Source organism: Mustelus asterias, chromosome 8 (genome assembly GCF_964213995.1).
Source record: "Mustelus asterias chromosome 8, sMusAst1.hap1.1, whole genome shotgun sequence".
NCBI classification, from domain to species: domain Eukaryota; kingdom Metazoa; phylum Chordata; class Chondrichthyes; order Carcharhiniformes; family Triakidae; genus Mustelus; species Mustelus asterias.
Genome location: NC_135808.1, coordinates 35,232,355 through 35,255,426, shown reverse-complemented (window position 1 = coordinate 35,255,426; position 23,072 = coordinate 35,232,355). Strand labels below are relative to the sequence as shown.

The window sequence follows — 23,072 nt, the reverse complement described above, 5'->3', positions numbered from 1 at the left end:
AATGATCTGCCTTTGAGACATTAATTGTGTAACACATACTGGCCAAGACATCAGGAATAATATCCTTCTTCTTCTACAACGTAGTGTAATGGGATCTTTTAAGATTGACTCCAGACGGAAGAGTAGTCTGGGTGCAGCGTGACATTAGTCACTGGACTGGACTTTCCATAAAGCAAATTACTGGGGATGCTGGAATCTGAAACCAAAAGAGAAAATGCTGGAAAAACTCAGCAGGTCTGGCAGCATCTGTAAGGAGAGAAAAGCACTGACCTTTCGAGTCCAGATGACCCTTTGTCAAAGCTAAAAGGCATAGAAAGTGAGAGATATTTATACTACAGGGTGAGGGAATGAAAGATGAGTCAAAGCCGCAGAAACCAGGGGAAAAGACTGTTAATGGCTGTCCACAGAGAGAATAAAGGGTGTGAATGGCCAAATGGCTGAGAAGCTAAAATGAAGATGTTGCGGGAGGTGGTTGGGGGAGCGGTGGGGGGGCACGTGGGTGGAAGGAGGAAAATGGATGGGGCAGAGGTTAGATTTAGAAAAGGAGAAGCAAAGGGGGAGAAAAGATAAGGGAAGGAGGATAAAGTAGGGGGAAAGAATGGGGGGGGGGAAGAAAAATGAAGAAAGACAATAAAGAAATAAAAGGCAGAGAACGGTAAAAAATTAAACAAAATAGAATAAAAACAAAGAGATCGAGATGGGGTAGAGCAAATCCTCTGAAGTTGTTGAATTCATGTTGAGACCGGAAGGCTGTAACGTGCCTAGCTGGAAGATGAGATGCTGTTCCTCCAGTTTGCATTGAGCTTCACTGAGGAACATTGCAGCAAGCCAAGAACAGACATGTGGGCACGGGAGCACTCCACTCTTTTCCCCCTACTTTATCCCCCTTCCCTTACCTCCCCCTTTGCTTCTCCTTTTCTAAATCTTACCTCTATCCCATCCATTTTCCTCCTCCTCCCCCACACCCCCAGCATCTTCATTTTAGCTTCTCTGCCGTTTGGCCATTCACACCCTTTATTCTCTCTCTGTGGACAGCTATTAGTCTTTTCCCCTGGTTTCTGTGGCTATGACTCATCTTTCATTCCCTCACCCTGCAGTATAAATATCTCCCACTTTTGATAACTTTGACAAAGGGTCATCTGGACTCGAAACGTCAGTGCTTTTCTCTCCTTACAGGTGCTGGCAGACCTGCTGAGTTTTTCCAGCATTTTCTCTTTTGGACAACTTTCCATGTCTTCAGTAGGTGTGTTTCTCCACTCTGATTACCTTGTACACATCTGTACTGGATTGAATCAATATTTTGATGATCATTTTAGAATTTTCACTGTTGCCTCAGCCTTTCCATTTGACTAGCGATAGCGCGATGATGATGTTTGGTGCTGAATTTCCAAATCATTCATCAAGTATCTGAATTTTTCACTCGTGAATTGAAGGCCATTGTCACTCGTCACAATGTCAGGAATGCCAGGACAACTGAAGTGTGTTTTAAGGTGTTGTACGATCTCATGAGTCGTCACTGACATCAGCTGGTCTAACTCCCAGTTGTCTGAATAGTAGTCAACTTTGGGGCGAAGGATCAAAGGTTATGGGGAGAAAGCAGGATTAGGCTACTGAGTTGGACGATCAGCCATGATTGTAATGAATGGTGGAGCAGGCTCAAAGGGCCTCCATCTGCTCCTATCTTCTATGTTTCTATGACTGTAATGAGATGATCAATTCCATTGAGAGTGAAGAGGTTTACTCCAAGCTTCACCCTTGGTCTGTCTGGGATGTCAAGAATCATGAGCAGCTTTTTAGAATGCCGAGCTTGGTGTTATTACAAGCACTGCACCGGCTGATGTGTTTCTTAATCTCATTCTTCATGTTTAACCAGTGGAGCACTTCTCTTTCCTTCCTCAGACTAGGCTTGATTCCTCGATGGTTTGTGTGGATGTGCTTCAGTATCTTTTTTTTCATTTCTTCAGGGATAATGATCCCAGTCCCTTTGTACAAGTTGCCATCTTGGGCAATCACGTCATCCCTGATTGCCCAATACTCTCTTACAGCAACAGGTGTATCCTTGATGGTTTCAGGCCATCCTTTCATCACAACTTCTTGTAACATTTGAAGAGTTGTATCTCATTGTGGAGTTTGCTCGATTTGAGCAAGAAGCTTGTCCAATAAGCAAGAAGGCTTATTCCACTATATGGATCCTCTGATGGAGCAGGAGTTTTGTTGACTGAGAGAATGATTTGTCACATACCTCACACTTGAATGGTTTCTCCCCTGTGTGAATCCTCTGGTGCTGCAGGAGACTCGATGATTGTGAAAATGATTTTTCACACACTTTACATTTGAATGGTTTCTCTCCTGTGTGAATCCTCTGGTGCAGCAGGAGGCTCGATGATTGCGAGAATGGTTTTTCACACACCTTACACTTGAATGGCTTCTCTCCTGTGTGGATACGTTGGTGTGAGCGAAGGACTGATGATGAATAGAATGATTTGTTACACACCTCACACCAGAATGGTTTCTCCCCTGTGTGAATCCTCTGATGGAGCAGGAGGCTGGATGATTGAGAGAATGATTTGTCACACACCTCACAATGGAATGGTTTCTCTCCAGTGTGGATGCGCTGATGTTCATGGAGGGAGCCTAATCTAGCGAATGATTTGTCACACACGACACATGTGAATGGTTTCTCCCCTGTGTGAATACGTTGGTGTGAGCGAAGTACTGATAACTGCGAGAATGATTTCTCACACACATCACACTTGAATGGTTTCTCTCCTGTGTGGATGCGCTGGTGTCTCAGGAGATGTGAGGACTCCAAAAATGATTTGTCACAGAACTCACACCTGAATGGTTTCTCCCCTGTGTGAATCTTGTGATGGAGCAGGAGATGCGTGGGCTGTGTGAAAGATCTGTCACACACCTCACACTTGAATGGTTTTTCCCCTGTGTGGATGCGCTGGTGTGTGCGTAAGTACTGTGATGTGGCAAACGATTTGCCACACACAGTACATGTGAATGGTTTCTCCCCTGTGTGAATGGTTTGGTGTCTGCGGAGACTGGATGAATTTGAGAATGATTTGTCACACACCTCACACCTGAATGGTTTCTCCCCTGTGTGAATACGTTGGTGTGAGCGAAGTTCTGATGGCTCCAAGAATGATTTGTTACACACCTCACACGTGAAAGGTTTCTCTCCTGTGTGAATCCTCTGATGTCTCAGGAGATGTGATGAGAATGATTTGTCACACACCTCACATCTGAATGGTTTCTCCCCCGTGTGAATCCTCTGATGCCGCTGGAGGCTGGCTGATGTTGAGAATGATTTGCCACACACAGTACATGTGAATGGTTTCTCTCCTGTGTGAATGCGTTTGTGTATGCGGAGACTGGATGAATTTGAGAATGATTTGTCACACACATCACACTTGAATAGTTTCTCTTCCATGTTTCTTAGGTTGTTTCTAGGTGGGAGAATTGATGCACTTGTGTGTTCAGAGATCGTACGAGCCTGTGCAGTCCTCCTCATACACCACACTTGAACAGCCTCTCACCTGTAGGAAGGAGCCAGTGGTTTATGAGGCGCGATGAATGATTGAAGTTTGCACCACACTTGGAACACACTCACACTTCTTCCCAGCCTCACCCTGACTGATCACCCACAGCCGAACCTTTGGAAAGCTTGGTTCTGATGGAAAGTTCCACACCACTGACCAGTTTCAGATCTGATGATATGTCAAAGCTCCCCTGGCCCGACTGATATCCAGATGATGGTTTCACTGTCCAACCTTCTCTGTGTTGAGCAATGCTGAAGGAACTGGATGTCTTCCCACAGGTATGCAGTTGTTTCTTGGGTGATGGCTAGGATCTGTCTGCAGTGCCTATCCTCTGTGTATTCTCTGGTGTAGTACAGTGCAATACCTCTGTAAAACAAGAAACGGAAACATGATTTCCTCCAAATCTCTCTCCTCCTTTCCTGAAAGAGATAACACTCCAAATGCCAGTTGAGGCTTCTAGAAAAAGCCGAGGCCTTTTAAATTAGTCATTCACAGACAATAATTGTCTCCAGATCTTGGAGCTGAATTGTTGTGGTGCTGGATTAACAATCCAGAGACTGAGAGTTCAAATCCAACCACAGAAAGCTACATACATAGAATTACAGGCCATTCAGCCCAGTTGATCCATGCTAGTGTTTATTCTCCACACGAGCCTCCACTCACCCCTCTTCATCTCATCCTATCAGCAAATCCTCCCATAAAAGCAAAACACTGCAGATGCTGGAAATCTAAAACAAAAACAGAAAAACACTGGAAAACCTCAGCAGGTCTGGGAGCATCTGTGGAGACAGAACCATTAACGTTCTGAATTTGTATGACTCTTACTCAGAGCTAAAGAGAGGGAGGAATGTGATGTGATTTGATACGATCTAAGGTGGAGCAAAGTAGAAGATCAGTGATGGTGGGAGTTAGAAATGATTACAATAAAGATGTGGAGGGCACAAGACAGAGGCAGTGTTAATGGCAGTGTGAAGGACTAGGGGAGTTGCTGATAGTGGCATGAAGGTAAATAGCAGAATGTGGTCATAGGAGAAGAAAGGTCAGTGCTCAGTGAAAACAAAACTTGCGAACAAGTGACAGATGGCCCAGTGAGGGGTGGGGGCTGGACTGAGAGAAAAAAATGATGTAATAAAAGGGGGTCAAAATGGTAGAGAAAGGTCACAGTCTAAATTGTTGAATATTGAGTCCTCAGGGCTGTGACATGCCTAATTGGAAATTGAGGTGCGGCTTCTCCAGTTTGCGTTGAGCTTCACAGGAACATTGCAGCAGGCCAAGGACTCAAAACGTTAACTCTTTTTCTCTCTCCACAGACCTTGCCAGACCTGCTGAGATTTTCTGGTATTATTTTATTTTGTTTTTATTTTGGCATTCCTTTCTCCTTCATGTGCTTATCTTGTTTCCCCTTAAAGGCATCTATGATATTTGCCTCAACTACTCCATGTTGTGAAAGTGAATTTCATTAAAAAATTTTAATTTGTAGATTGGTATCAAATTAAAAACCATTATTATCTGCACCAGCATCACACCATCCAGTAACATTACTTCACAAGAATGTTTCTTCTCACTTGATATTCGTCCTGAACATTAGTGTGGATATTATGCAATGTAATTGTTATAAATTCTGCTCCTTCACTCACCATCTCCTCACTTGGTTTTCAGTCCCCACAGGAAGTGAAGCCGCTGTGAAAGAGGAAGAGGAGAGAATGGGCAGAGTGGGTGGGCTCTCTGATGGACAGGAAACAAAGAATAGGAATAAATGGGTCTTTTTCCAAATGACAAGCAAATGGAGGTGGCAAGCTGGCATAGTGGTTAGTACTGCTGCTCACAGCACCAGGGACCTAGGTTCAATTCTGGCCTTGGGTGACTGATTCTACGGAGTTTGCAGATTCTCCCCATGTCTGCGTGGATTTCCTCTGGGTGCTCCAGTTTCCCCTCACACTCAAGATGTACGGGTTAGGTTGATTATCCATGCTAAAGTGCCCGTTAGTGTCAAGGGGGTTAGCAGGGTAAATATGTGGGGTACAGGGCTAGGGCATGAGTGGCATTGTTGTTGGTGCAGGCTCTGTGGATCAAATGGCCTCCTTCTGCACTGAGGGGATTCTATGATTCTAGGTAGTGACTAGTGGGGTATTGCAGGGATCAATGATGGGACCCCAGCTATTCCTCAGATACATTAATGATTTAGATGAGGGAACTAAAGATATTATCACCAAATTTTACAGATGACACAAAGCTAGGTGATAGGGTGAACTGTTAGGAGGATGCAGAGATGCTTCAGTATGATTTGGACAGGCTGAGTGAGTGGGCAAATGATACATGTGAAATTATCCACTTTGCAAAAATGGGAAGGCAGACCCTCGTCAGACCCCACTTGGAGTACTGTGCTCATTTCTGGTCGCCTCATTACAGGAAGGATGTGGAAAAGATTGAAAGGGTGCAGAGGCGATTTTCAAGGATGTTGCCTGGATTGAGTGGCATGCCTTATGAGGATAGGCTGAGGGAGCTCGGTCTTTTCTCCTTGAAGAGACGTAGGATGAGAGGAGACCTAATAGAGACCTAATATAAGACGTTGAGAGGCATAGATCGGGTGGACTCTCAGAGGCTTTTTCCCAGAGAGAACAGGTTTAAGGTGTTGGGGTGTAGGTACAGGGGAAATGTTAGGGGGAAGTTTTTCACACAGAGGGTGGTGGGCGAGTGGAATCGGCTGCCGTCAGTGGTGGTGGAGGCAAACTCAAGTCGGGTCTTTTAAGAGACTCCTGGATGAGGACATGGGACTTAATAGGATGGAGGGTTATAGGTAGGCCCAAAAGGTAGGGATATGTTCGGCACAACTTGTGGGGCCGAAGGGCCTGTTTTGTGCTGTAGTTTTCTATGTTTCTATTACTATCTGAATGGTTATAAATTAGGAGAGCAGATTGTGCAATGAGATCTGGGTGTCCTTGTGCATCAGTCACTGAAAGTAAGCATGCAGGTACAGCAGGCAGTAAAAAAGGCAAATGGTATGTTGGCTTTCATAGGGAGAGGATTCGAGTACAGGACCAGCGATGTCTTAATGCAATTATACAGGGCCTTAGTGAGGCCAAACCTGAAATACTGGGTGGGATTTTCCAGCTGCGCTCGCCCTGAACCAGAAAATCCCACCTGAGGTCAACAGACCTTTCCATAGTCTGCCCCTCACCCGCTACGAGTCCTGTGGCGGGCGGAACAGGAAAATTCACCCACTATGTGCAGTTTTGCTCTCCTTATCTGAGGAAGGATGTTCTTGCTCTAGTGGGAATGTGGAGAAGATTTACTGGATTGATTCCTGGGATGGTGGGTCTGACGTATAAAGGAATATTGAGTCAGTTAGGATTGTATTCGCTGGAGTGCAGAAGAATGGGGGTGGATCTCATAGAAACCAATAAAATTTTAACAGGACTACACAGGGTAGATGCAAGGAGGATGTTCCCAAAGGTGGGGATGTCAAGAACCAAGCATCACAGTCTGAGGATTCTGGGTAGACCATTTAGTACAGTGATAAGGAACATTTTTTTTAACCAGAGAGTGGTCAGCCTATTGGATTCACCAGCACAGAAACTAGTTGAGGCAAAATACTGATTATTTTCAAGAAACAGTTAGATATAGCACTGGGGTGAAGGGGATCAAAGCGTATAAAGGAAGGTGGGATCAGGATATTGAGTTTGACCAGCCATGATCATATTGAATAGCAGAGTAAGCTTAAAGGGCTGAATGGCCTCCTCCTGCTCCTATTTTCTATGTTTCTATCTCTCACAGCCAATCTGGGACTGAAATGCACTGACAGCCCACCAATAGTTACATGGCAATCACTGCTCAGCCAATCATTGGGGTGGGTCTGAGAATTGTGCTTCAGCTTTGAAATTATTGGAAGATTTAATGCAAAGATTGTATCCACGTTCACATACTCAGACCATTCCAAAATGCTGATCATATCGCCTCTGACAGTGCAGCACTGCCTCAGTACTGACCCTCTGACAGTGCAGCACTCCCTCAGCACTGACCCCCTGACAGTGCAGCACTCCCTCAGTACTGACCCTCTGACAGTGCAGCACTCCCTCAGTACTGACCCTCTGACAGTGTAGCACTCCCTCAGCACTGACCCCCTGACAGTGCAGCACTCCCTCAGTACTGACCCTCTGACAGTGCAGCACTCCCTCAGTACTGACCCTCTGACAGTGCAGCACTCCCTCAGCACTGACCCTCTGACAGTGCAGCACTCCATCAATACTGCCACATCCCCCTCCCCCCCCACACCACCCCACAGTGCGGCACACCCTCAGTTTCGCCCCTCTGACAGTGCAGCACTGCCTCAGTACTGACCCTCTGACAGTGCAGCAGTCCATCAGTACTGACCCTCTGACAGCGCAGCACTCCCTCAGTACCAACCCTTTGACAGTGCAGCACTCCCTCACTACCGACCCTCTGGCAGTGCAGCACTCCCTCAGTGCCGCCCCTCCAACAGTGCAGCACACCCTCAATCCCGCCCCTCCGACAGTGCAGCAGTCCCTCAGTGTCGCCCCTCCAGCAGTGCAGCACACCCTCAGTGCCGACCTTCCGACAGTGCAGCTCTCCCTCAGTACTGACCCTCTGACAGTGCAGCACGCCCTCAGTGCCGCCCCCCCAACAGTGCAGTACACCCTCAGTTGCCCCAGTCCGACAGTGCAGCATGCCCTCAATATGACCCTCAATCTAATGACAAAGAGACACTGATAGCTTAAAATCAATGGGTGTGCTAACTGGATTTCAAGGTTGGCACTTTGAACGTATCCATGATGTGGAGATGCCGGTGTTGGACTGGGGTAAGCACAGTAAGAAGTCTCACAACACCAGGTTAAAGTCCAACAGGTTTATTTGGTAGCACAAGCCACAAGCTTTCGGAGCACTGCCCCTTCATCACTCACCTGATCACTCACCTGAAGAAGGAGCAGTGCTCCGAAAGCTTGTGGCTTGTGCTACCAAATAAACCTGTTGGACTTTAACCTAGTGTTGTGAGACTTCTTACTTTGAACGTACACAGAATAGAATAGGGTATTTTATAAATGGTGGTTTAATTTAGAATCATAGAATCCCTACAGTGCAGAAAGAGGTCATTCGGCCCATTGAGTCTGCACTGACCACAATCCCACCCAGGCACTATTCCTGTAACTCCACATATTTACCCCACTAATCCCTCTAACCTACGCATCTCAGGACACTTAGGGACAATTTAGCATGGCCAATGCACCGAACCTGCACATCTTTAGACTGTGGGGGGAAACCGGAGCACCCGGAGGAAATCCACACAAACACGGGGAGAACATGCAAACTTCACATGGACAGTGACCCAAGCTGGGAATCAAACCTGGGCCCTAGCACTGTGAGGAAACAGTGCTAACCTCTATGCCACCGTGCCGCCCATAATTTCTGGAGGAAAAGAATCCAAAGAGGTAGAAGAAATGTTTCAGCCATAGTTCGACCACACCTGGATTACTGGGAACAGTTCAGGTCCCATGCGACAGGAAGGATAGGTGAGAAGGCAGTGTAGATTGACTGGAATGATACCTGGACTGCAATAGTTAAATGATGAAGAGAGATTGAACAAGTGAGAGTTATATTCCCCAGCTCTAGAAAGCTAAGTGGGGTGAATCTAATTGATGTTTTCAGGTTATTAAGGGGAAGAGAGCGGATGAATTGAGAGAAATTATTTTCACTGGTTGGGGGTCTCAGACTAGGGAACATGGTCTAACAATTTGAGGAAGAGTTTTCAGGAGGGAAATCAGGAAACACGTTGACACGCGAAGACTGGGAGAAGTTTGGAAGTCCACAAAGAGAATCGACGATAAATGATTAATATTCAATCTGAGATTGATGGAATTTTGTTTATCAAAGTATTGAGGGATATGAGGAGAGGGCAGGAATAGATCACAGATATACCATGATCTCACTGAATGGTGGAACATGCTTGAGAAATGAAACATCTAAACTCATATTTCTATGGACTATCCCCACTAACGACGCAACATGCTCTCAGTATCAAACCTCCAAAGAGGCAACTCTTCCTCAGCCATGCACTTCCAAGGAGTTATTCTCTCAGAGGAACTGTATAATCAGTCCACAGGATAATAACCAGCTCCCAACAAACACACAACTCAACAATAGAAAATCAGCAAGAATCCTTAGACCTCCCAGATAATTACACCTCACCTTCTCATATTCAGCAATGACCCATCAACAAAACTCAGCCTGTAAATCAGAAGGGAAATGCTTCCAATAAACACTCAATATCCAACACACAGCTCCAATCAAACAGCTCAGCACAAAGCACCGAGTAAACAGGTCTCTCAGCTGGATCTTCTCTTAAAGCATAAGGGGCATTTCCACACCTGATTCCCCACAGGATAGTCAGACTGCCTGAACATTAGTGTGGATATTATGCAATGTAATGATTATAAATTCTGCTCCTTCACTCACCATCTCCTCGCTTGGTTTTCAGTCCCTACAGGAAGTGAAGCAGCTGTGAAAGAGGAAGAGGAGAGAATGGGCAGAGTGGGTGGGCTCTCTGATTGACGTCTCTCACAGCCAATCCAAATATTTCTGGAGTAACAGGAGTTTCCTGAAGCTTGGGAAACTGACCGGTGAAACGGAGGTGACTTTGAGCAGCAGATCAGGTTGGGATTTAAACTTGTAATTGCCCCATCTGAATAAAACCTCACTTATTGCAGCTGCTGTCCCAGTTCCTCGAATTTCTACAGTGCAGAAGGAGGCCATTAGTCCATCGAGTGTGCACCGACTCTCTGCCAGAGTATCTTACCTAGGCCAACAACCATGCCCCATGGCTAATCCATCTAACCTACACAGCTTGGGAAACCAGGGGGCAATTTAGCATGGCCAGTCCACCTAACCTGCACAGGGCAGCACGGTGGCACAGTGGTTAGCACTGCTGCCTCACAGTGCCAGGGACCCCGGGTTCAATTTCCGGTTTGGGTCACTGTCTATGTGGAGTTTGCACATTCTCCCCGTGTCTGCGTGGGTTTTCTCCGGGTGCGCTGGTTTCCTCCCACAGTCCAAAGATGTGCAGGTTAGGTGAATTGGCCATGCTAAATTCTCCCTCAGTATACCCGAATAGGCGCTGGAGTATGGCGACTAGGGGATTTTCACAGTAACTTCATTGCAGTGTGAATGTAAGCCTACTTGTGATGAATAAATAAACTTCATCTTGGATTGTGGGAGGAAACTGGAATATCCAGAGGAAACCCACGCAGACAGGGGGAGAATGTGCAAATTCCACACAGTCACCCAAGGCTGAAACTGAACCTGTGTCCCTGGCGCTGTGAGGCAGCAGTACTGTGCCACCATGGCATCCTGATAAGTGTTTGACAGAGATTTTCATCCTCAGAGGCTTTCAAATGACAACATCAGTGTGAGATGTGTAGGCTTGGATGTGTTTGACAGCAGGTCAGAAGAGGAAGATCCACAGCATCCAAGGCAGCGATAACATGCAGTTCTAGGTTCAGCAGAGAGAGAGTAGCACAGTAAGAGAGATTATGTTTGGTGGATCAAAGGAGAGACTCTGTTCCTCCACCTCCTATCTTCCTTCCTTTCCCATACATCTCCCCCGCTCTGTCCTCTTTCTCCTTCCCCAATTCTCTCCTCCCTGATATCCATCTTCCTTTCTCCTCTCCAGCAATCAGTAGGAACACAACAGGACTTTTACTGTGAATGAATGTTTCAGTGAATAGGAACGTACCATGCTGACAAATCAGGTAGTTTAGATAAGCAATAAATGCTGATTTGATTGTGAATTATAAATTTATATAGAAGATTGAAAAAATATCAGGCAAACAAATAATTTCTTTAGCTTTGTGCGTTTTACATTGATGAAAACAAGTGACAAAAAAGCAGGTAAACAACATCAAAACATACAGCTCACACCAAGCTTTGAATCAACCAAAATAATAAAATATTTCAAAATGATTTGTAAGGAGAATGTATCACACTTATTACATGTAGGTATGATGGGCTGAGGGAACTCAGGTGTGTAGAGACTCATCCCCACTCCCTCACCATACTCAGGATAGTAATCCTCCCAGACAGGAGAGTACAAACATTACCCATGGTATCAATCAAACACCCATCACCTGAAGAGGATCTCTGTAATTCACATCACCAAACGAGTTACTTCATCATATCCAAAATTGTTCCTTGTTCCCGAAATTAGAGTGCATTTGGTCCACAACTGATTGAGCCAAACATTGCCAGATCTGAATTTCCTCTGTCAAAACTGTTCATTACTCCAGGACCGTCCTGAAGAGAAACAATAACCTGCAACTTCCCCCTAAAACCAACTGTGTCCTTGTGGAAGCTATATACAGAGCTCTGTTTAGATCCTGTCTGGAGAACTGGGTTCAGTTCTGGGCACCACATCTTAGGAAGGATATATTGGCCTTGGAGGGAATGCAGCAAAGATTCACCAGAATCTTCCTGGGGCTGAAAGGGTTCAATTATGAGGACAGGTTGCACCGACTGAGCTTGCATTCCTTTGTCGAAAATCAATAGGTAATATGATTTTTAAGATGATTAATCAAGATTATAGAGTAGTTACAGAGACACTATTCACCTACATCCCCCTCTGTAACATTACCGATTTACAAAACACCCACCCACCCACATTAGTCCATCTGCTGTTGAAATCCTCATTCATGCTGTTGTTGCTTCTAGACTAGATTGGACCATTCCAATATTCTTCTGTCCAGCTTCCCATTTTCCACCCTCCAGAAACTTCAGGTCAGCTAAAACTCTGTGTCTCTAACCTAACTCACACATCTATCATCCCTGTGCTCACTGACCTACACTGCTTCCCAGTCCCCCAGTGCCTCCAATTTAAAATTCTCATGCTCAAGTGCAGACTGATCCATGGTCTCACCTCCTCCCTATCTCTGTCACCTCTAACCCCATCTCCCTCTGAGATCTCTGCATTCCTCCAATTCTGGGCTTTAGTACATCCCCCATTTCCTTCACTTCACCATTGACTGCTGTGTCTTCAGCCATCCAGGCTCCATGTTCATGAATTCCCTCCTTAAACCGCTCTGCATCTTTATCTCTCTCCCCTCCCCTTTAGGAGCCTCCTGAAATCCCACCTCTTTGACCATATTTTTGGTCATTCTCTCCTAATATCTACTTTTTTTATCTCGGTGATAATTTTTTTCTGATCATGTCTCTATGAAACACTTTGGGATGTTTGACTACATTAAAGTGCTCCATAAATACTGTTGTCCTCTCACATTCCCTCCAATCCTCAAGGTACTGACCTGGAGTACAGACTGTGGACATTGATTGGCCTCTGGTGCTCTGTTTGAGTGGCCATTCAGCATGTGTAGACCCAGACAGTGAATGTTGTGAGACAATGGAGACTGTCACAGCCGAGACACATCCTGCCCTCCCCCTGACTTCCCAGCTGTGTTCACTGATGAGGAACGGGATTCCTGGCTGAATCTCCCCCTGTATAAGAGGATGAGGAGGTGAAACAATCCTGGTACCTGTCCCATTGGAAGGGTTTGTCTCCCATGTTTAACCACTCCTCTTGGATCCTCTAATATATCAGGTGGTTTAGTGAGTTTGTGAAGGCTTTGTCACACAGCACCTCCTTCCATGGTTTCTCCCCTGTGTAATGTGTGGTGTATGTGAAAGTGAGATAAGTGTGAGAATGATTTGTTGTACTTGCACAGTTTCTCTCCAGTGTTCATGGCCATGTTAACATACCATGTGCAGATATAGGTGTTTGGCAAGAGAGGAGTAGGTGATACAATCCTGCTACACGGCACGCTGAAAGGTTTTGTGTCCCACGTGTGTTCACTGATGTTCCAGGAGGTTCAACAACTATGTGAAAGCTTTATTATAGAACTTACACCAAAAGGGTTTCTCCCCTGTGTAAGTGTGTTGATGGACCAGGCGATACGCTGACTATGTGAAAGCCTTGTCACACCCTCACCTTGAATGGTCTCTTTCCAGTGTGGACTTGCCGGGGCTTCAGAAAATCAGAGGAGTGGGTGAAAGCCTTGCCATAAACATCACACCAATAGGCTTCTCTCCTGTGTGAACCCTCTGCCTTTCCAGGATGGTGCAGATGTTGTGAAAATTTTATCACAAACCTCACACTTGAAGGGTGAGCCATGTGTGGATTCTCTGATGGACCAGGAATTCCAATGACCTTCAGAAATAGCTGTCTCAAACCTTGCATAGGAAATGTTTCACCACAGTGTTAATGTGTTGGTGTCTCCAGTGATTCGATGACTGAGTGACTGCTCGGTCGCGCACCTTACATTTGAAGCGTTTCTGCCCTAGGTAAATTTTCTGGTGTCTCAGGAGACTCGAGGACTTGGTGAAAGTCATCTCACAAAACTCAGACTTGAAGGAGTTCTCCCTGGTATGAACCCTCTGGTGCATCAAGAGGCTCGAAGACCTCACAAAAGCTTTGTCACAAACTTCACACTTGAAGGGTTTCACCTGTGTGGATCCTCTGATGGGCCAAGAGGTTCAATGACCATGTGAAGGCTTTGTCATACACCTCACATTTGAATGGTTTATAGAACATAGAACATAGAACATAGAACATTACAGCGCAGAACAGGCCCTTCGGCCCACGATGTTGCACCGACCAGTTAAAAAAAAAAACTGTGACCCTCCAACCTAAACCAATTTCTTTTCGTCCATGAACCTATCTACGGATCTCTTAAACGCCCCCAAACTAGGCGCATTTACAACTGATGCTGGCAGGGCATTCCAATCCCTCACCACCCTCTGGGTAAAGAACCTACCCCTGACATCGGTTCTATAACTACCCCCCCTCAATTTAAAGCCATGCCCCCTCGTGCTGGATTTCTCCATCAGAGGAAAAAGGCTATCACTATCCACCCTATCTAAACCTCTAATCATCTTATATGTTTCAATAAGATCCCCTCTTAGCCGCCGCCTTTCCAGCGAAAACAATCCCAAATCCCTCAGCCTCTCCTCATAGGATCTCCCCTCCATACCAGGCAACATCCTGGTAAACCTCCTCTGCACCCTCTCCAAAGCCTCCACATCCTTCCTGTAATGTGGGGACCAGAACTGCACACAGTACTCCAAGTGCGGCCGCACCAGAGTTGTGTACAGTTGCAACATAACGCTACGACTCCTAAATTCAATCCCCCTACCAATAAACGCCAAGACACCATATGCCTTCTTAACAACCTTATCTACTTGATTCCCAACTTTCAGGGATCTATGCACACATACACCTAGATCCCTCTGCTCCTCCACACTATTCAAAGTCCTCCCGTTAGCCCTATACTCAACACATCTGTTATTCCTACCAAAGTGAATTACCTCACACTTCTCCGCATTAAACTCCATCCGCCACCTCTCGGCCCAACTTTGCAACCTGTCTAAGTCTTCCTGCAAACTACGACCCCCTTCCTCACTGTCTACCACACCACCGACTTTGGTGTCATCAGCAAATTTGCTAATCCACCCAACTATACCCTCATCCAGATCATTAATAAATATTACAAACAGCAGTGGCCCCAAAACAGATCCCTGAGGTACACATAGAGGTTTCTCCTCTATGTGCACACATTGGAGTACATGAAGGTAAGGTATTTGCAGAAATTATTTAATGCACACCTCGCACATGAATCGTTTCTCCCAAGTGTGACTGTGTGACTGAGCACAGAGGGTCGATGAGTGACAAAACTTTGATGAGTTGCACACCTTACATGTGAAGGGTTTCTCCCCAGTGTGACTACCATGGCGTGTGAGATTTGATGATTGCAAGAATGATTTCTTGTATATCTCATAAAGAACACAGAACAAAGAAAATTACAGGCCCTTTGGCCCTTTGGCACTCCAAGCCTGCACCGACCATGCTGCTTAATTAAAACGCCCTACCCTTCGGGGGAACATATCCCTCTATTCCCATCCTATTCATGTATTTGTCAAGACGCCCCTTAAAAGTCACTATCATATCCACTTCCACTACGTCCCCCGGGAACGGGTTCCAGGCACCCACCACCCTCTGTGTAAAAAATCTGCCTCATACATTTCCTTTAAACCTTGTCCCTCGCACCTTAAACCTGTGCCCCCTAGTAATTGACTCTTCCACCCTGGGAAAAAGCTTCTGACTATCCACTCTGTCCATGCCTCTTATAATCTTGTAGACTTCTATCAGGTCACTCCTCAACCTCCGTCATTCCAGTGAGAACAAACCAAGCTTCTCCAACCTCTCCTCATAGCTTATTCCCTCCATACCAGACAACATCCTGGTAAATCTTTTCTGTACCTTCTCCAAAGCCTCCACATCCTTCTGGTAGTGTGGCGACCAGAATTGAACATTATATTCCAAGTGCCGCCTAACTAAGGTTCTATAAAGCTGCAACATGACTTGCCAATTTTTAAACTCAGTGCCCTGGCCGATGAAGGCAAGCATGCCGTATGCCTTCTTGACTACCTTCTCCACCTGCATTGCCACTTTCAGTGACCTGTGTACCTGTACACTCAGATCCCTTTGCCTATCAATACTCTTAAGGGTTCTGCCACTTACTGTATATTTCCTATCTGTATTAGACCTTCCAAAATGCATTACCTCACATTTGTCCGGATTAAACTCCATCTGCCATCTCTCCGCCCAAGTCTCCAACCGATCTATATCCTGCTATATCCTCATCGCTATCCGCAAATCCACCTACCTTTGTGTCGTCCGCAAACTTACTAATCAAACGAGTTGCATTTTCCTCCAAATCATTTATATACATTACAAACAGCAAAGGTCCCAGCACTGATCCCTGAGGAACGCCACTTGTCACAGCCCTCCATTCAAAACGCACCCTTCCACTGCTACCTTCTGTCTTCTTTGACAGAGCCAGTTTTGTATCCACCTTGCCAGCTCACCTCTGATCCCATGAGACTTCCATCTTCTGCACCAGTCTGCCATGAGGGACCTTGTCAAAGGCCTTACTGACGTCCATGTAGACAACATCCTCTGACCTACCCTCATCAATCATCTTCATCACTTCCTTGAAAAACTCGATCAAGTTCGTGAGACATGACCTCCCCTTCACAAAACCATGTTGCCTCTCACTAATATGTCCACTTATTTCCAAGTGGGAATAAATCCTGTCCCGAAGAATCCTCTCCAATAATTTCCTTACCGCTGATGTAAAGCTCACCGGCCTGTAATTATCTGGATTATTCTTGCTACCCTTCTTAAACAAAGGAACAACATTGGCTATTCTCCAATCCTCTGGGACCTTCCCTGTAGGAAGTCTCACAACACCAGGTTAAAGTCCAACAGGTTTATTTGGTAGCAAATACCATAAGCTTTCGGAGCAATGCTCCTTCGTCAGATGGAGTGGTCTCTGTTCTCAAACAGGGCACAGACACAGAAATCAAATTACAGAATACTGATTAGAATGCAAATCTCTACAGCCAGCCAGGTCTTAAATGCACAGACAATGTGGGTGGAGGGAGCATTCAACACAGGTTAAAGAGATGTGTATTGTCTCCAGACAGTACAGCTTGTGAAATTGTGCAAGTCCAGGAGTCAAGCTGTGGGGGTTACTGATAATGTGACATAAATCCAACATCCCGGTTTAGACCATCCTCATGTGTGCGAAACTTGGCTATCAGTTTCTGCTCAGTGACTCTGCGCTGTCGTGTGTCGTGAAGGCCGCCTTGGAGAACGCTTACCTGAAGATCCAAGGCTGAATGCCCGTGACTGCTGAAGTGCTCCCCCACAGGAAGAGAACAGTCTTGCCTGGTGATTGTCGAGCGGTGTTCATTCATCCGTTGTCGTAGCGTCTGCATGGTTTCCCCAATGTACCATGCCTCGGGACATCCTTTCTTGCCATGTACCATGTACCATGACCTTCCCTGTAGCCAATGAGGATACAAAGATTTCTCTCAAGGCCCCAGCAATTTCCTCCCTTGCCTCTCTCAGTATTCTGGGGTATATCCCATCAGGCCCTGGGGACTTGTCTACCTTAATGTTTCTCAAGAACCCCAATACCTCCTCCTTTTTGATCTCAAGAGGACTCAAACTATCTACTCATCCTTTCCCAGACTCATCATCCACCAAGTCCTTCTCTTTGGTGAATACTGACGCAAAGCACTCATTTAATATCTCGCCCATTTCCTCTGGCTCCACGCATAAGATTCCCTCTTGTCCTTGGGTGGGCCAACCCTCTCCCTGGCTACCCTCTTGCTCTTTATATATGTATAAAAAGCCTTGGGATTTTCCTTAATCCTGCTGACCAATGCTTTATCGTGACCCCTTTTAGCCCTCCTTACTCCTTGCTTAAGTTTCTTTCTACTTTCCTTGTATTTCACACTTGCTTCGTGTGTTCCCAGCCTCCTTGCTTTGACAAATGCTTCCTTTTTCTCTTTGACTAGGCTCACAATAACTCTCATTATCCAAGGTTCCCAAAACTTGCCATACTTGTCCTTCATCCTTACAGAATGTGTCGGTCCTGAATCCTTATCAACCTACACTTGAGAACCTCCCACATGCCAGATGTTGATTTGCCCTCAAACATCTGCCCCCATTCTACATTCTTCAGTTCCTGCCTAATATTGTTGTAATTAGCCTTCCCCCAATTTAGCACCTTAACTTGAGGACTACACTTATCTTTATCCAGCAGTACCTTAAAGCTTACTGAATTGTGGTCACTGTTCCTGAACTGCTCCCCTACTGAAACATCAACCACCTGGCCGGGCTCATTCCCCAATACCAGGTCCAGTATGGCCCCTTCCCTAGTTGGACTATCTACATACTGTTTCAAGAAGCTCTCCTGGATGCTCCTTACAAACTCTGCCCCATCCACGCCCTAGCACTAAGTGAGTCCCAGTCAATATAGGCGAAGTTAAAATCTCCCACCACAACCCTGTTACTTTTACACCTTGCCAAAATCTGCCTACATATCTGTTCCTCAATCTCCCGCTGGCAGCTGGGTGGCCTATAGTAAACCCCCAATATTGTGACTACACCTTTCCTATTCCTGAGCTGTGGGGATCCTCCATCAGTACCGAGTTGGTAGGTTGTTCCTCACTCCTGGACTCTACCCACTTTTCTCTATCAGTTTCACTTCTAACGCCAGGGTCTTGACCACCTTTCACCACTTCAGGAACCCAGCCACAAAGCCAACACTGATACCTGAACTAGTTACCACTAAATCAAATCAAACTTTAAGGCTGCCAGCGTCTGGGACGACTACGTCTGCAGGAAGTGCACCCAATTGCAGCTCCTTACAGACTGCATGGATAGGTTGGAGCAACAGTTAGATGCACTTAGGAGCATGAAGGAGGCAGAAAGTGTCATAGATAGAAGCTTTAGAGACATGGTCACACCGAAGGTGCAGGCAGATAGATGGGTGACCGCCAGAAGGGGCAGGCAGTCAGTGCAGGAATCCCCTGTGGTCATCCCCCTCTCTAACAAGTATACCGTTTTGGATACTGTTGGGGGAGATGGGCTATCGGGATAACAACAGCAGCAGCCAGAGCAGTGGCACCATGGCTGGCTCTGTCGTTAAGCAGGGAGGGACAAAGAGGACTGGAGCAATAGTTATAGGGGACTCTATAGTTAGGGGTGCAGATAGACATTTCTGTAGACATGAAAGAGACTCCATGATGGTATGTTGCCTCCCTGGTGCCAGGGTCCAGGGTGTCTCTGAACAGACAGAAAGCATTCTGAAGGGAGAGGGTGAACAGCCAGAGCAAAAAACCCAAACATCCTGAATCCCACTGACTCAAATAGATCTAAACTCCAGAACAACTGTGTGAAAATCCCTGGTATTCCTCAGTGATACTGGTCAGCACTGCTTCCTCCACTAGATGTGTTGTGTCTGGAGGACTCTCTCCTCCTGATTTCCCGAGGTCCTTCTCCCAAGCATGGCATCCAATGATATTAAGGACAGTAATACAGGAGTGTCTGAGTGACTGAAGCAGGTGAGTCTTGATCCGGGTGTGTGACTGACCCGGGTTAATCCCACACTCCAGGGACAGTTTAGACAGAGTTTGACTCTGTATCTCACCCGTACCTTCTCTGTAGTGTTTGATGAGACAGTGTCAACACGGAGAAGTTATTTCATCCCCATTTTAAACGTGGAGAAGTTATTTCTTCGATTTCCTATCCCAATAATTTTTTAATTTGATGAGGGTTTCTGTCTCACCCTTTCAGACAGTGAGTTCCAGACCCTCACCACCCTCTGGGTGAAAAAAATTACTCAACTCCTCTCTAACCCTTCCATCACTAAATCTCTGCTCCCTGGTTATTGACCTCTCTGCTCAGGGAAATAAGATTAAAACAATCCCATCAACTGCTTCTGCCACTTCCCTCCATTTCACTAGCCCATGTGGACAAACTTCTATTAATATTCCCCCTTGCCTGAGCCCTGAACTCACATCTTCTCTCCTGTCTCCCCTCATGCCCTCTCTGAACTCACCTTGTCCATGAGACCCACCTCCTTGACCCTATTCTCACTGAACTGCTGATCACCCAACTTCCTCTCCTGCTCCCCATGTTCGCCGATATTGTTCACAGTTCTTTCTCTTCAGTATGGGGCGGCACGGTAGCACAGTGGTTAGCACTGCTGCTTCACAGCTCCAGGTTTCCGGGTTCGATTCCCGGCTTGGGTCACTGTCTGTGTGGAGTTTGCACATTCTCCTCGTGTCTGCGTGGGTTTCCTCCGGGTGCTCCGGTTTCCTCCCACAGTCCAAAGATGTGCGGGTTAGGTTGATTGGCCAGGTTAAAAATTGCCCCTTAGAGTCCTGGGATGCGTAGGTTAGAGGGATTAGCGGGTACAAACATGTGGGGATAGGACCTGGGTGGGATTGTGGTCGGTGCAGACTCGATGGGCCGAATGGCCTCCTTCTGCACTGTAGGGTTTCTATGATTTCTATGTGCTGATCCCACCACTGTACTTAATTGAAGGCCTTGGATGCTGTGGGTCTTCCTCTTCTGATCTGCTGTCAAACACATCCGAGGTTACACATCCCACACTGATGTTGTCAGTTTGAAAGCCTCTGTGGATGAAGAATGCTATTCCCACACCAGAAATCTCTGTCAAACATTTACCGGGGGAACTGAGACAGCAGCTGCAATAAGTGAGGTTTTATTCAGATGGGACAATGACAAGTTTAAATCCCCACCTGATCTGCTGCTCAAAGTCGCCTCCGTTTCACCGGTCATTTCCCAAGCTTCAGGAAACTCCTGTTACTCCAGAAATATTAGGATTGGCTGTGAGAGACGTCAATCAGAGAGCCCACCCACTCTGCCCATTCCCTCCTCTTCCTCTTTCACAGCTGCTTCACTTCCTGTAGGGACTGAAAACCAAGTGAGGAGATGGTGAGTGAAGGAGCAGAATTTATAATAATTACAGTGCATAATATCCACACTAATGTTCAGGCAGTCTGACTATCCTGTGGGGAATCAGGTGTGAAAATGCCCCTTATGCTGTGTGAGAAGATCCAGCTGAGAGCCCTGTTTACTCGGTGCTTTGTGCTGAGCTGTTTGATTGGAGCTGTGTGTTGGATATTGAGTGTGTTTATTGGAAGCATTTCCCTTCTGATTTACAGGCTGAGTTTTGTTGATGGGTTATTGCTGAATACGAGAAGGTGAGGTGTAATTATCTGGGAGGAGCAGAGACACATTTATTGAAACATATTTTAATGTCTTTAAAGATTTTACCTGAAGGCCTCGGCCTTTCCCAAAAGCCTGGGTTTAGATTTAATAGTTTTGCCCAGTGCTGTGTCTGATAGCTGAATTTGGGATGTGCAGCCTGTGAGTGCAGTGTATCTAATTTCCCAGGACAAACCAGTGATGCACTATCAATTACGACGCAAAGACTTCTGAGAGTGAGGGAAAACTAATAGGCTTTTATTCACAGAGAACAGGAGCACACCCTTGTACCTGACCTGGTCTGGACTGAGGCAAGGAGGAGGGACCATCACCTTTATACCCCACTCTGGGTGGAAAGGGAGGGGTCTCAGGTGGAAAGGGAGGAGTCTCGGGCCAGGTGCAGCATGGGTGTGTCCAGGCACATACATGTAGTAACAGTGGTTCACCACATTCATCTCTCCTTTAAAAAAAAAGAGTCCGGCGGGGTGGGTGGAACCATATGTACAGGAGTATATATACATAGAAAAGTCACAAGCTGAGGTGAGGCATCATCCCTTCACAGGTTCAGCCTGTCGGGTGGCTTGACCAGTCGTTGTGACCGCTGCAGTACCAGTTGAGGTGTTGCTTCCGATGGCAGGGTGGAGCCGCTCGAATCCACCGTTGTCCCTTCTGGTCTGGTCCTGCGTGGTGACTCCGGGGGCTCAGGCGAGCTGCGTACAATAGGCAAAGATGTAAGCGGACCTGGTGCTACCTGAATAGGGGGGTTTAGGGGTGTGGGGTGGGGGGTCATAGTGGGCTCTGGGGCACTCGGAGACGCCAGGTCCCGGATAGAGACCGTGTCCTCCCGCCCATTGTGGTATGCCACATAGGCATATTGGGGATTGGCATGGAGGAGCTGGACTTTTTCAACTAGGGGATCCGACTTATGGGGTCGTACATGCCTCCGGAGCAGAACTGGGCCTGGGTACGCCAGCCATGACAGTAGTGCGACTTCCTCGGGAAAGCAAACATCCGCTCATGGGGGGTGGCGTTGGTGGCTGTACACAGGAGGGACCGGATTGAGTGTAGTGCATCGGGGAGGACTTCCTGCCAGCGGGAGACTGGAAGGCCTTTAGACCCTAGCGCTAGTAGAACGGCCTTCCAGACTGTCGCGTTCTCCCTCTCCACCTGTCCGTTACCCCTGGGGTTGTAGCTGGTAGTCCTACTTGAGGCTATGCCCTTGGAGAGCAGGTACTGACGCAGCTCATTGCTCATGAATGAGGATCCCCGGTCGCTGTGGATATAGTTGGGGTACCCGAACAGGGTGAAGAGGCCATGCAGGGCCTTGACGACTGTGGTCGAGGTCATGTCCGAGCAGGGGATGGCAAAGGAGAATCGGGAGTACTCATCTATCACGTTGAGGAAATAGATGTTGCGGTCAGAACAAGGAAGGGGCCCTTTGAAATCGACGCTGAGGCGTTCAAAGGGGCGGGTGGCTTTTATGAGGTGTGCCCGGTCCGGCCGATAGAAGTGCGGCTTACATTCTGCGCAGACCGGACAGTGTCTGGTTATAGACCGGACATCCTCAACAGAATAGGGCAGATTACGGGCTTTAATAAAATGGTAGAGCCTGGTGACCCCCAGGTGACAGAGGTCATTGTGGAGAGTCTGTAGTTGGTTCACCTGCGCGCTGGCACATGTTCCGCGAGACAGGGCGTCCGGGGGCTCATTGAGCTTCCCGGGCCGGTATAAGATATCGTAATTGTAGGTGGAGAGTTCAATCCTCCACCTCAGTATCTTATCATTCTTAATCTTGCCCCTCTGCGTGTTGTTGAACATGAAAGCCACTGAACTTTGGTCCGTGAGCAAGGTGAACCGTTGGCCAGCTAGGTAGTGGCGCC

At 46.8% G+C, this 23,072-nt stretch overlaps 5 protein-coding genes across 5 annotated transcripts in view; 4 read left to right on the top strand and 1 right to left on the bottom strand.

Annotated features, from left to right (window-relative positions):
- Positions 1–3,539, top strand: part of LOC144497033 (uncharacterized) — a 70,582-nt gene extending 67,043 nt beyond the window's left edge. The window contains exon 4 of the mRNA XM_078217753.1: positions 3,449–3,539. The gene's annotated coding sequence lies outside the window, so the exon portion shown is untranslated. The remainder of the gene's footprint in view (positions 1–3,448) is intronic.
- The window catches only part of LOC144497048 (uncharacterized), a 388,053-nt gene that overhangs the window by 81,821 nt on the left and 283,160 nt on the right, over positions 1–23,072 (top strand). The window lies entirely within an intron of this gene.
- The window catches only part of LOC144497015 (uncharacterized), a 507,438-nt gene that overhangs the window by 340,587 nt on the left and 143,779 nt on the right, over positions 1–23,072 (top strand). The window lies entirely within an intron of this gene.
- Positions 1–23,072, top strand: part of LOC144497025 (uncharacterized) — a 335,427-nt gene that overhangs the window by 186,712 nt on the left and 125,643 nt on the right. The window lies entirely within an intron of this gene.
- LOC144497018 (uncharacterized) lies at positions 992–3,777 on the bottom strand. Its single transcript, XM_078217715.1, has one exon. It carries the CDS (start codon positions 3,518–3,520, stop codon positions 2,174–2,176), a length of 1,347 nt encoding a protein of 448 aa, XP_078073841.1. The 5' UTR covers positions 3,521–3,777; the 3' UTR covers positions 992–2,173.